The sequence below is a fragment of the Priapulus caudatus genome, unplaced genomic scaffold (assembly GCF_000485595.1).
Source record: "Priapulus caudatus unplaced genomic scaffold, Priapulus_caudatus-5.0.1 Scaffold66, whole genome shotgun sequence".
In the NCBI taxonomy this organism is placed as follows: domain Eukaryota; kingdom Metazoa; phylum Priapulida; class Priapulimorpha; order Priapulimorphida; family Priapulidae; genus Priapulus; species Priapulus caudatus.
Genome location: NW_014577127.1, coordinates 364564 through 379910, shown reverse-complemented (window position 1 = coordinate 379910; position 15347 = coordinate 364564). Strand labels below are relative to the sequence as shown.

At 41.4% G+C, this 15347-nt stretch overlaps 1 protein-coding gene across 3 annotated transcripts in view; it reads right to left on the bottom strand.

Moving 5' to 3' along the window:
• Positions 1-10193: 10193 nt before the first annotated feature.
• Positions 10194-15347, bottom strand: part of LOC106821268 (extracellular tyrosine-protein kinase PKDCC-like) — an 8308-nt gene continuing 3154 nt past the window's right edge. For all 3 annotated transcript variants that reach the window (XM_014826003.1, XM_014826004.1, XM_014826005.1), the window contains exons 2-5: positions 14527-14661; positions 13163-13628; positions 12696-12872; positions 10194-12283 (exon numbers count right to left, since the gene is read on the bottom strand). In XM_014826003.1, the coding sequence (XP_014681489.1) occupies positions 12195-12283; positions 12696-12872; positions 13163-13628; positions 14527-14661 (867 nt within the window). In that variant the 3' untranslated portion in view covers positions 10194-12194. The remainder of the gene's footprint in view (positions 12284-12695; positions 12873-13162; positions 13629-14526; positions 14662-15347) is intronic.

The following is a 15347-nucleotide window of genomic DNA, read 5'->3' as shown; positions in this document are numbered from 1 at the left end:
TGACCCGTCCGGGCGTCATTAGCCTCCTTCCGTGTCCTCCTTTACCCGACCGGAGGACATTCTGGGTTACTCATACTTTGATGATGACGCAGTTGCGTTGTCGACTTCCGGCTACTGCAACGTCGCTGCAACGTCGCGTGTGCTCGTTCTTAATTACTTTTTATATTGTCATGTTTATTTCCTTCGAGATCTATGGCTCGCTGTTATGATAAAATGCCGTATTATACTACTGAGTACTGATACACTATACATCAATATATATACTCTTTTTACGACTTCTTTACTTCTCACTTGTCACATAATATTATTACAACTTACCGGTTTTACACGTGACACATGACTTAAAAATAAACTGGTTACGTGAGCCACCTAGTCTTGCGCTGGTATGTAGTGAAAATTGAAAGTGGTGAGCACGGCCGGCTGCATAGAACCACATCTGCCAGTAAGGAAAGAACGACGAATACTTAACACCAGCACAGGAGACAAGGAAACATTGCATAGACACCGAGAACCTTAGGTTGGTTTATAGTATACGTCTATTTATTTTGAGTTGATCAAATACAGATTAGGCTTGTTATAAAATCTGGTTTGATTTGATGCCAGCCGAAGTTTATGTTCTTTGCCTCTAATTTCCACGAATTAAAACGTCGTTTTTATGTTGCCTGACGGATTAGAGTGTACGTAAATTTGCTGATAAGGTCAACATTTTTACACGTAAAATAGCGGCATATACATAATAATAGTATCCAACAGGCTTCTCGCCTATAAGCGTTTTCTTCAGAAGAAAACCCACTCTTCGAGAAAAAAAAGCAAATATCGGTAAGCACACCGCCATCTGCATCTGGAGATTTTATGCTACTTATAGCTACAGATGTCTAGCTCAGTTATAACACGCAGTCAGAAAAAACTAACTTCTGAATGCGCCTCATCTTCCGCTTTTGTTATTCACGATAACCGACATACCCATACACCCCAAGGGGGAGTGAGCTATACAGGGACAGGGAAAAGAGGAGGTGCCGGCAGGATGAGGGAAGGAGGAACAGTATCTGGAATAACCGTAAGGCACAGCCCGATGAGAAAGGAAGGGTGCAGGAGCCCACTGAGATAAAAAATAAAAGTGTCAATGACACTGTAGCCCACCACAAAATGACAGCAAATGAGTGAGTGAGAAGAAGTCAGTTTTATATTGAGCAACATCGACGTACTTATAGGAACGAAGGGTATATAGTGGGAGAACTCCATTATATACTCTTGATAGATTATATGTGTAATTTTTTTATGTGAAAATAATATATAAATTATATATACAATTTAAATAATTTAACCAAAGATGAATCACCAATTTTGTGACGGTAGATGGCGCTACACCGCTTGAGGATTTGCTCCCGATTAGCTGGGTCTGGATCGATGGTATCCATGACCGCTTTGATGATTTCTTAGCATGAAATCATTATATATAATAATAATAATATAGATAATCATAGTATAATATAATATGTTATAGTAGGAATTATGGCATTAAAGATATTGTCAATGAAATCTTGTAAAACGAACCAGACGAGTGTGACACCACAGACTGTTTGTTATCTGCGTGTCTATATAATATGCTATATAATTGCCAAACCCTATTTAATTTGCATAATTTTTTTTTAAATATCAAAACCCCTAGCCTTTACTCATTCACATACCAAAAATGAGCAAAATCCGTTGAATCTGAGCTGACTAAGAGCAATTCCCATTTTTGCCAAAAAATTGCCGTGGCTCGAAAGTACGTCAACTGCCGTGCTCCAAAATAGGACGTTTAATATGAGAGCATAGCAGTAACAACTATACCCAATTTCAAACTTATGGGTCAAACGGTTCCTGAGTTATCGTTGACCGTAGCCAAATGTTGACGGACGGACGGACGGACGGACGGACGGACGTACGACGGACGACAACCCATGGCAATAGCTCAGCTTGACGATGTCAAGGTGAGCTAAAAAGAAGGTGTAATGCAGGATGGTAAACGCTTGTCTAGCGATCATGTATACACTCATATATGCATATGTGTGTAAAACGTTATTACACAGTTTATAGATGCATACATATATTTAGAAGGCACGTACAACATCACGCATAAATAGTCGGATTAACGAGATGTTTAGCATTTCTTTGTTCTACAAGTATTCATATAAGTTCTATAAGTCTTCCGTATCTATACGTTATTCTTCGTCCCGTATTCAGATTTCTGTACATTATATTCATGCTCCTGATGCTTGCCAGCGTGGTCTGTTGTTGCAGTAACGTCGTCCTTCAAACAGTTTTCCGTGGTTGTACGCATTAGCATATTGGAACATACCGGTTTTTTCACGACGACACGGATGAGGAATGCTATGGGGAAAATGCACCCACCCGCGGTTGAAACGTAGATGACACGGCTCACATCAAGAGAGACATGATACAAGATGGCGTGGCACAGCTTTGCTGTTGATCCTGAGCGCTGCGCGCGGATGAGACGCGCAGTTCCACGGGATATGCGCACGCGACCGCGAGGATGTTCAAGTATGAAGCGCTGTCCGCAGTGGAGACGTGCGCCAAATTCGAGGCCCGGCGCATGTCTCCACAGCGGTCAGCGGATGGTCTATAGTTTTAGAAGATAAGCGTTGTGAATAATTACGAGTAGGCAGAGTTCTTAAAAGTGAGTTAATATGAGCAAATGTCATTTATTCTAATTTCTCAGTAAAACACTAGTTGAAATGTGTAATTTTTGCCTTTCACATAGCATATATATTGGGTTAAATATCGCTCACATGTTATCCTTTCCTTTATTTTTAAATTGTGGGTAGAAGAACAGAACGTAAAGTAATTTCGAGTGTTCGCTCTGTCAATTAATTTTATTACCGTAACCGTTTTATCCCAAATTTGTGCCAGTGTTGTTCAGTTCCATAGCGCCACCCTTACCCCAAATATTGTAAGCTATGTGTTAATTTGTTAATCAATTCATTTGTATAACTCATACGCGAGATATTATGCATTGAATATAATTATTTTAGTAGTTACTTACGATTTCCCCTTTCTGTGTTGCGCTATAGATTCTGTTTCCTCTGATGTAAAACGTCGATGGATAAGTATTTAATTGTCACGATTGATCGCGATAAATGAACTAAAAGCGAAGAGGATTGGCACATTTTTTTATTAAAATATCTGCGCTGGGATAATGAAATAATATTCTCTGAACTTATTTACGATTGATTATTACTCTTGAACGATACATATCAATAAGTTATGCTCAAATTCTATCTTCTTTACTGACATATTGATTAGTCTCAGAAGATATATCGACATGAACATAAACTATTTATGAGCTCTTGATATTTACTATGAAATGATATTCTAATCTATTTAATAGGAAAAGTTAGCTTCAAATGCCTCCGAATGAGCGTCGAATCGTAAAGGTTACATGACTGCTGGTATTATGACGTTATATATAATCATTATTTCTGTTGGCTAATCGTACACCGTGACGATGGTTTTGCCGCGTCGTCGCACGCCGACCCGCGCGCACGGCATAGATGCACGTAGCTTCAACTCGCTCAGGGATATAGAGTGATATCGGACTATGATCCGGGTGCGATAGAAATGGAGGTAATCTAGAGTGCATGTGCGTTAATCCTGACACGCCCCGTATTGCAACTGGAAATCATGTTCCATTAGCACTCCATAAGGGGAAAGGTCCCATAAATCAATAAGGGTGACTTGGAGAAATGGTAATGCCATCCGCAAAATTTCCATTGCAATACATAACATCAATCAACGGGCTTAGCCAATGAACGTGAAGGCGAACCAACATGGCTACGATAATTAAAAGCCGACGTCACGATTCCAGTTAGACTGGTACGGACGTTAATTTGGCCAAGTCTGCTTTTGCTACACTACGGCACTTATATAGTTTTGTGCAGGCGTGTCGACTCTCCACCGCGGGGCAGTCTAGCTATTCGCCGTTCGTTCTGTGGGAATACTTGAAATCGCTCGAAGAGAGCCTGCGTCGGCGCATCTATGGGACGGTATATGTTCGAGAAATATTCAGGGGTGAAATTCAATAACTTAGAAATGAGCTTTTTCTACAGCGAAAAGCGTACGCGCCAACCAAAAAATTAAGCAATTACGCCATTGGTATTTATTCTGCCCTACGGTGAGAGTCGACGGCTTCGCAATGCTCAGAATCTCCTCAATTGACGATTACAGGCCGCATTTGACATCCCGTGGAATTGTTCTTAATACAGAGAGCGAATTGGAATGAAAGGCCAGAGGTGGCGGCTGTTGCGGCTTCGCGCGGATATCCGGCTTGCAGATCGTCTAAATAGATAGAATAGATAGATAGTATACAATAGATAGATGAGTAGATAAGAGTAGATAGTAGAGTAGATAGATAGAATAGATGATAGATATATTTGTGGTTTATTTTTCTTATTCAACCAAGTGGTCACCAACTGAGCGCTTTATTTCCCGGGCAACACCGGGTGTTCTGCTAGTATACTATAGATCGATACATGGAAAACAAGCGAATGGGAGAATCGAATAGAGAGAGAGAGAGAGAGAGAGAGAGAGAAAGGAAATTGCGAAAAAGAAAGATTGAGAGACAGAAACCTAGAAAAAGCAGATTGAAGCGAGGGAGAGGAGGAAGCAGGTTGAGAGGGGCGAGTCGACAGTTTGTGAAGCACACAGGATTAAATTACCGTAGGTTGGGAGTCGTTGTTGAAGGGAGACATTACAGTCGAAATTTCTTAAATGAAGCCACTCGCGGATAGATGCTCTCTACTTTAAAACTATAATTTAAGTTGTAGTACTCAACTAGAATTTGTGTTTCGGTGGCTACTTGTGCTAGAATCCTTCTATATAGGAGGTGTACAACAGTAAGCCTCCGCAATTGTTCTACGTGCACTATTTCGTCTCTAGAAAATGCCTTTTTTGGAATTTTTTTTGCCGCCGCATTCAGCATAGAGTGATATAATTTTGCATTATGCACACAAGTTTAGATGCCTGCGTGGACGCTCTAGAAAGGCATTAGAAGGTAATTGGTCTGTTGTGTATTCAGTGACATTCCTGTCAGGTGGTCGTAGTCACGCGACCGGTTGGTCATTTTTTGTGTTTTAATATGTGGTCAGACAACTTTGTAGAAATTCGCATCATAGAGCTGGCAAATAGTTTCGAGGCGAGCATAGAGCATGAATCTGTAGTTATTTAACATGATAAAGTGTATGTGTGTAAGGCGAGTACAAAAGTGTGAGTATTTTAATTGAATATCTGTTCGATGTTTATTCGACGCTGCTGGGGCTATGGACTGCCCTTACTGTTGTCAGACACTTAAGCCACCTTAAACTGGTCTGCAAGAATGAATCATTGAGTTTTATGTTCATGAAAATCAGTTATGCAAGTGCTCTAGCATGATTTTTAGACACATGCATTTTTTCCGATAACATTTTAAACGATGTATTCTTATGTAAGCTTACATATCCGTGGGTGACCGTCAAAACCTGGACCGTCGACCTGGGACCGCAAAACGCTGGAGCCGTCAAAACTGGACGTCAAAATCTGGACTTCTGAATGTGTATTTATTTTTTTTGTCGTTTGTAGATGTGTCTAGCCGTGTTCTTTGCTATATTTATGCTAAATAAATAGATAATTAAGATAGGTCATCACTGACTATCGCTAGATCCTAGAATGACATGTACGTGCTTACTCATGAATCTAATAACTCGGGGGGGGGGCAATTGAATTTAGATTATGTTTCACTGAAATTTTGAGTAAATCGATTGGAAAAATTTTTTGGCGCGACATTCACTCGGCGAGAGAAGTACGCGAAGTCTAATTGCACGTCGTACGACACGTAGTTTGTAGTAGGTGGTAGATAGCAAGATATGAAAACGATGTACAGGGGGTTAGGGTTGGGTAGGTTAGGGTTAGGGGTTAGTGGTGGTTTAGGGTTAGGGTTAGGGTAGTCTGTGACACATGGACGGTATCCAGGTTTTTGACCGTCAGGTCTCTGACGGTCCAGGTTTGACAGGGAGCGCATATCCGTGGGGTACATAATGTACATGTTATTACATTCACTCATTTTACAGCTTATTTGGTCAGAAAATGGATGATTTCTTCGGTTTACTTTTTTGTGCTCTCCTACATTACAGTATAAAATTCTTAATTGTTGGTTGGCATATTGACCCTAACCTCGTTCTAACACTGCGCTTAACCGCATTGAGCGAGATTAATTTCATGATTTTGTGTTTTGGGGCTGCATTTCAGAGAGTGATCTCTGAGTCCTGGAGTTATATCACATTTGAAATTTTGGTACCCGTATAAGGAAAAGCTCTAATATTTCATCTAAATTCAAGTCGATCTATCTTCCGCTGCTCGTAGTAGACATTCGTTATTTTATTCATACCTGGGTCACGCACGAAAAGCGAGGCTAAGCATAGGCAATTTTTAAACAATGGCTGCTTCAGGCAGGCACGCACAGAGGGGTAAACGCACTTTGTACAACGCGGGTCATGTAACGTACACGCACATACAGCGGTACACGGCACGTAAGACGCAGGTACATGCACGTAACGCAGGTACCGCAGTGCACGGCGGTACGCGCAAGGTACACGCAGGTAACGGCACGTCAGCACGTAGCAGCCCGAGATACAGCACGTCCCGTAGATTACGCGCACGCACGTACACGCACGTACACGCGGGTACACGCACGTACACGCAGGTACACGCACGCACACGCACGTGCACGCGGGTACACGCGGGTACACAGAGATACACACGCGCACGCGGGTACACGCACACGCACGTACACGCAGATACACGCACGTACACGCGGGTACACGGAGATACACGCACGTACACGCGGGTACACGCACGTACACGCGGGTACACGCACGTACACGCACATACACGCACGTACACGCGGGTACACGCACGTACACCCACGCGGGTACGTATGCGGGTACGCGCGTGGTAATGAAGAATGGTCTATTAAAAGGGACTCTAACTAGCTCTAACTTGTGCAGGACACTAGCGCCGACCAACGGCAAAGAAAGGCGTACTTATTTTACTCGACGTAGCGAGAAAAGGAAAAGTGGAAGTAAGTGCATGGCAACTGGAAAGTGAGAGCCAGTGGGAACTAGTAGAACCTAGTAGAACTAGTAGAAACAGTAGAACTATAGGTTTTGGATAACTAAGGGATATTTATTCGCACTTTAAAACATATGATTACTATTATACTATTACTATTATATATAGTAGATGTTATTATTAAATAGTCATTATATATTATTATTATTGATATATTTTAGCAGATATACAGTAGTAGGCAGGCGCACAAATACGCCTGCCCGCATAATCTATCACACGTTTTAAGGGCGTTGTGAACTTGTGATGAATTAGCACCTTATAATCAAAGAAGTGAGTCATTAGGATTAACATTCCTCATATCTAAGTACGTAGTTCATGTGCGCACTATACATGTGCGTAATTCCCATTTAATGCCCATACATATTCTTTCTCACGCCCGACACTAGCGCCGACCAACGGCAAAGAAAAATGTATATAATTTCGCCCAGCGTTGCCTGGAATGAGGACATTACATTACATCAGTAGTGATAATAATAGATTAATTAATAATCTATTATTATTCACTCCTGATTAATAAGAACACACGTCTAATAGTTAGCTTGACTCAATAGTGAGTCTGGGGGTCATATATTTAAACTATTGTTTCAACGTGCGCTTAGTAATATCAGAAGTAGACAATAGGGAATTTATCCCTATTATCTACTTCTGGTAATATGTAATAATGTGTAGTGTTGTGTTACGTTAAAATGTAATGTTTACGTTAGAGACAAGAATGCGTGGGACAGGCCATGATTACGATGTGCGCGAGCGCCAGGGAGCCGGGAAGAGCGGTAATAGAGAGCAGCCGTGTATAGGTGTGAAAATATTAGGCAGACTTGTTTGTGTGTTGTAGAGGAGCATTTGAACGGCATTTACAGGAAATTATCGGCAATAATAGGTGAAAGAGAGTAGAGAAAAGTTTGGTAGTAAATACATTTCGTGTTTATTTACCATATCTTTTTTATTGAAACGTTCCAAGTGCCTGTGAGAGAGCGGGCGTGTGGGAAAGTCGGATGGAGCGGCAGATAGCAGAGGTGCGAATAGTCCGGCAGAGTGAGCAGAGGGAAAAGACGTGTGATGGTAGTCGGAAAGAGCGACAAAAGAGGTTATTACACGTTTCGCTTAACTATTAGCTATTCTACGGGTTAATATTGTAGCCCCTGGCGCCGCTCCTCGTCCGTCTCTCCCCGTCGTGTGCTGCAGCACTGCTGCCGCGACTCGGCGCGAGTTCGTGGGATGGCAGCGTGTCTCCTTGTCCGGGGTAGGCTATAGCTCCGGGCCCCTCCCTTATTATAAGATATACCTTCTCGAGCGGCGTCCTGCTCGTGTGTGGCTCTCCCTCCGACGGTGTGTGTGCGCTTTCTCGAGCGCGATCGTTCGCTCCCTCGAGCGCAATCGTCCGCTCCCTCGAGCGCGTTCGTTCGTATCCGTCCGAAGACCGGCTAGTTGACTCGTGCGTTCGTGGCCGTCCGAAGACCGACTAGTTTTACCGTTGAATCTTGGCTGCTTATATAGAACCCTGCGGTGACGTAGGATCCTGGCAGTGCCGCCCTCTCACGTGCCTCAGGTGCCTGGGTGTTGTCACCCCCCTCGCTTGAAACGTGTACGGGTGACGTACGCCGGCAACCCCCTTGGTCCAGTATATGCACGAGCGTCGCACCCTCCCACCTCCTGTCCGCCACGTGCTCGGCCGGTGCAACCACAGGCACTTGAAGCGTTTCAATAAAATATAATGCTAAATAAATACGATATCTAATACTAGTAGGCCTACTACAAAATTCTTAATGTTTCTATACTCTCTTTCACCTATTATTGCCGACAGTTTCCTGTAAATTCCGTGTAAATGCTCTATGCACACACACTACCCAGCCGCCATTGCCGACGACGCCAATATATATATATATAACCCTGTTTAAATTTTGCTGTTTTTATGGAGTAAACTGAAAGGATGTCTTCATGTCTGCAAATTTAAAAAGGGTAAAATTTAGATCTTTCCAGAACCACAAAAAAAACAGCCGCAAATATTTACCGGTTTACAATATGCCATAGTCGACTGGCCAAACATTCAACTCCGTGCGGAGCACGAGTATTTGCTAGTATAAAGTAAATACGTAGTTATTACTATTGCAGAAATTGTGATATTCTGTTGAATTTATACATTTAAAAGCGAGAATATATATATATATATACTTATGAGAAGCTATTTGCATATATATATATATATATGTAAATGTTTTTATAGCTAAGTATATCTATCGCAATGTCTGTTTAATGATTATAAGATGTCCCGCTCCTTTCTCCCAATTTTCCTAAATAGTGGCATATATATAGCCTATATCGAAACACGATATGTGAGCCCGCATGCCCTAGCTGTATCTGCTATAAACAATAATTAATTTGTTGAATTTATACATTAGAGAACATGGTTACTCACGATTAGTGTGGGAAAGGGTAGTTTAAGAAACGGTTATAACAAGCGGCGAGGCGGTAGACGAGAAAGAGGATGGAGAGGCCGGTAGAGGAGAAGGAGGATGGAGAGGCCGGTAGAGGAGGTGTCAGTCGCGTTCATAGTTACAAGAAACCAAGTTTTATACATTTTTCTATTCTTTCTTTTTACACATGCCCAATGTCTGCAAAATATATATTCTGTGGTTCTGCTGATATATTATTATGGGATTATACAATATAAGTAAAGAACACATGCTCGGGAATATTTTTGAGAAGAAATCAAGAAAAGACGCGTGGTGGGGGTAGGGGCCTGACAGGTAAATGATTGAATGGAGAAGGAAGAGGAAGGTAGCGATGATGTTTTTGCGAACTTTACTTGCTGAGTGAAAAACACAATTACGTATTACGCGATTACATTTATGTACTGGTTCAACCATTGATAAAAAATGGGCTTCAGTCAACACGTACGTACGATTTTTCTCGCGAGTTGGGAGATACTTTGTCGGATAACATTATGATGTCATTATCTCATTAAATCTTGGTTTTCATGCTGTTATACTAGCCTTAATTATTAGAGAAATTAAACGTCCAAACTGCGACACTCTTTATAAGAATATACATAGTTTGTTTTATTATCGTAAATCTATACAAATGACTAGCTACAGAAATCCATGAACACAGCGCCATCTCTGCATAGAGGCAATGAAGTACAACTGATTCCCGTTTCATAGCAACACATCAAGACAGGCATCTAAAACATTTATATACAAAAGCGTAGGATTGTTGTCATGTGATGGGAAGATAGGCAGTGTGGCAAAAGGAACCTCTTGCAGAGTACGTATCACTTTTACTCTGTGCCAATTAAGGCGCTGCAGTATGGTGGCTCAGATGTAGCTATCATAACGATCACCGGTTATAATACCCCGGGCCACCAGAGAAAAAACACAAGAGTTGGTGATAATAATCTCCCCAGCCTTTCGTGAAGACTTTATAATGGCCATTTGGGCCACCACGCATGCAGCACTAGAGGTCATTCTCATAACGTAGTACAGCGCCATGGTACGTGCCACGTACGGTGACAGCAAACAGCATATATATATATTCACTATAAGAACTGAACAACCACAAACTCACCAACAAATCTTGTCAGCATTATATGCAGTATAGTGCCTTGCATTACGTAAGTACGTAAAACCGTATGTCGTGCGAAATTTTGTAACGTAAATCAGGTTTTCATGCTGGCTTCCATTATAATATACGGGAGATGTGATCTTACAGAAAATCGCTTAGCGAACAGAAGCACTGAACTGACAATTATGAATCCAAGTACAAATTATAAACGCATACATTTAATTATTATTTCATAATAAAGTATAATACAGTACGTACCACGATAATACTGAGGGAGAAATTAAGGAAGCTGAAAAGAAAAATTACTGGGACGGAGAGGAAATGCGGCTATTATCAACTGGTTCGCGGTCATATATGACTATCATTGTGATGTTTTGGTGCTTCCGGCTCTAGACCAAGAAGTTATGAGTGAATTTCCGTTTCGTATCCCGAGTTTAGTGATCATAACTTACAAACTATGTATAGGCGAACTGTTGTATACCGAATATATAGTGGTCAGAATCTACTATAATTATAGTCATGTATGAACGAATTTATGTAACCCGAGTTATCATAATTAACGCGGGGTATTACGATATTACAAAAGAATGCTCACCGGGGCAACATTACACGAGAATCAATGATATAATGTAGAAACATGTTGGTTCTGATTATCACGTATCACGGCATATGGCACACTGCTAAGCTAGTACGCCGCATGATTGCATGGAACACGGGCATGTTGGCATGTCATACGATGGTATAGAACACCGGCACACGTACTGCATGACATACAGGCACGTGGCACTGGACAATGGCAAGCTGTCGTGTAGCTGGATGGCATGGAATACTGGCCAGCTGGAATGTTGGGCAGCATGGAAAATGGGCAAGCTGGGTACATGCTGCATGCTCTATGGTAACGTATGCGGGGAAGCTGTCATGTTGCATGACAGCATGGCCACTAGAATGCTGACGCGTGCAGAAAGGCGCGTGAGGCCACTAACATATGCTATAACATCTGTCATGTGGCGATATATAAAGGCACATGGCTCATGCTGACATGTCATCTGACAGCATAGGACACTCACAGACTTCACAACGTGTCACCTGTCAGGCTGACAGGTGATGGCAGTCGTTCAAATGGCATGCCATCATGCAACTGGGTAGCATTGAATACTGTCTAGCTGGCATATTTCATGACAGAACGTTAACGTGTGGCTAGTACGGCACACTGTCAAGTGGGCCTATTGCGTGCATGATGACATGATATACTAGCAAGCTGACATAATAGCTTGATTGAATGGGATACTGTGGAGCTAGTATGATGCATGATGGCATGGTACACTAGCATATTATCTCAGTGCTCGCTGCCGATGTGGATCGAGTCACTTCACGGAGCAGTTGCTGCTGTGATCTTCTAGTGCTGGAGAGGCATTTTATGGAAGACATCTCTGTAATCTTGCTATATGTTCCCTGGCTGAAGGCTATCAGTATCAACCTGGCTGAGGCTTGACATATATCAGTGATCCCGTCGTTCTCACTGGTGTTGTGAAGTTGTTCTTTAAGTGGACAATTGTTCTTCCTAAAATGCATTATAATGAGCCAATTCTGTCCTAACTTGTACGATATCTCCCCTAACTGTGCTATAGCCATCTATATAACGCATCTGTGATTATATCTTTTGCATGAAATGTTAGGGCAAATCTGTGGTTGAAATAGAAACACCTAGAATGCTAGTTTTGATGATAGTTTTAAACAGACAGTAACCTTTATGAAGCACTCTGTTCATATGGTGGTTGTACATTTTTAGTAATGATAAAATCTTTCCATTACTAAGGCACATGCTTGCTACCGGGCCCGGCACAAACAAAGAAGCAAACAAAAGACACACTTATAGTGCCAAAATACATTTTCACATTCCGAAAGAATCCAAACGATTCCCAAAAGAAGGTGTTATAGAGTTTTTTGGCTGTTTGCCTATTACCGTTACATACCTGTCCATGTTTTCTCTTTTGCCAAGATGAATGCCTTACAGTATGTGTCAGCGGAACACACCTCCTCAGCTTCTCGTACGTTAAAAACAGAGAAACTGCATCCATTAGCTGATAGTGTCAGCTGGCATCGATAGTCAAACATTCCCGGTAGATCCGCATCGTGAATAACTTTATACACTGTTAATATACATTAAAGAACATATTAAAATGGGCATGTCAATCGTTTATGTTCAGATTACACTGTGTAACATTTTAACCAGGTACAGAATATTGATCTTTATTAGGTTTGTCCCAATTACATTTAAATCTTACTAGTAATTCAACAGCCACCAAGTGTTTTACATTTAAGCACTACATAAATTATTAACCAGGTTGTGAAATGACAACAAAATCAACACAATCACTGCTCATTACGCACTATGTTTTACATCGTGACTTTTCTCTGTTCTCTCCTATTGTGCACTTACACGTCCTATGCTTTTTGAGAGTAGAATAATCCAAGTATGACCCGTTGATGTACATGTGAGCCAATGTCTCAGTAACCTCTGACAGCTGCCGTGTGTTGCCCGTCACGTTCGTGTAAATCGAGCTCAACTTCATGACTAGTGGCAACAGTGACCTTGGCACGCCGTGTTCCAAGAAAAACGAGACGAACTGTCGTCCGCCGTTCATGATGTTCCTCCGCTCATTGAACTCGGAGCAGCAGTGATTGATGCATTTGCCACCGAGTGTGAGGTTCGTATCCGGGTGTCGCTGTAGGCAGTCAGCTTCCTCGTTGCATGTCGGTTCCCCCGCCGTCACATCGTCGACGTCGGCCAGCTTCAGTACACCGTCAACGAGCACAAACTGCTGCCGTCGGAAGTCGTTCATCGCTAACGAGCCATGAGATGAGTGCGCAAGCTTGACTAAGATACGTGCCATGCCGAGCGCCACCTGTATATATCATGAGCAAATCAAATCAAGATGGCTGGCTGACATTTTTACACGCTATTCCACTTGTTATTCCCAACATAAATGTGTCTTTTAGTATTTAGATTTCAAGATATTATATAACATGAATATATATGCATTGGTCCATCAAAATGCTACTATGTGAATTAACATCCTATATAATAATGTACGATTACTAATGCGTGTGCATTTTCATCATGATACGGAATAAAGTGTGAGAATATGCTATATATTGCAAGATGACACAAAAATGCAACAGAATTGTATTGTGCACTGTACAGTATATATATATATGCTATCATATGGGTAATGGTGCAAATGCAGCAAAAGCATCCTGCTATAATCAGGATATAATATATCATGAATTAATTTACATATCTAGCAATCAAGCACAAAATGCATATATATATATATATGTATTATAAAAAGATCTCTGCATAACACTTTTAATTGATTAACAAGTATTGCATATAGTTTTCTGATGTGAATCAGCTAGATTATGATAATATTTGTGATTTACATTGTGATTTTGAATTAATTGCATGGCGATTCAATGTAGGTAGGCCCTATATATATATTGCTATATGAACCTCAGCATATATATAGCTAGGACAGCTTGGCTATAGGCCTATATATATATTAGATATACACACCTAAATCCTAATCCTAGAACCAAACAATCATAAGTTGACATTTCAAAATGTTTATGCAACAACAAAAATGTATCACAAATGTTCCTTTGTATCATTTTATAATAATATTGCATAGCATTTTGTGATACATATAAATATATTGTAAACAATTCTTATAGGTCAGTCATAGGTCAGATATAGTACATATCCACACATCTACATGCAGTTATACGGAATATTATACTTACCCGCAGTCTATCCTCCCATGACATCTGCAGCAACTTAATGATGTCCACTGGCTCCCCAAGCTCTGTTACCATGGCAACGCCTTGCACATTGGGCCAATTTGTAAAAATATTGTTTGGGATGCAGTATCCGTAAACCTAGAGAATAAACAATTTGCGAGTGAAATGAAGCGAAAAACTTAGTTTAGCCGCACACAGAGTGACATATTGAGCCAGTGTACAGTTGTACTAGCTGCATATTACAAGGCACATATACATGCACAGTGGGGATGCTTTCTAACAGCACATGAGTGTAATATATACCAGAGCAAGTGAGAAGATTTTTCTTGGAGTACGTTTTTGACAAGTAACATAATATTTTGTTGGAGTTTTCAAGGAATTACCAATGCTGCTAGACCGTATAGACGGTGCATATATAGCCCACAAGTGGCAGCTGAAATAACGGTGTCTTCCCGTTTCGCCATTTTCCCACTTCGCCATTTCCCATTTCGCCATTTCCCATTTCGCCAGTTTCCCATTTCGCCATTTTCCCACTTCGCCATTTCCCATTTCGCCATTTCCCATTTCGCCAGTTTCCCATTTCGCCATTTTCCCACTTCGCCATTTTCCCATTTCGCCATTTTCCCATTTCGCCATTTTCCCACTTCGCCAGTTTCCCATTTCGCCATTTTCCCACTTCGCCAGTTTCCCATTTCGCCAATATTTTATGTTGCTTCCACCCCCTGCACGAAATTGATCCTTCCATTCTTAAAAAAGAGTTGTTTCTAGGGTTAGGGTTAGGGTTAGGGTTAGGGTTAGGGCTAGGGTTAGGGTTAGGGTTAGGG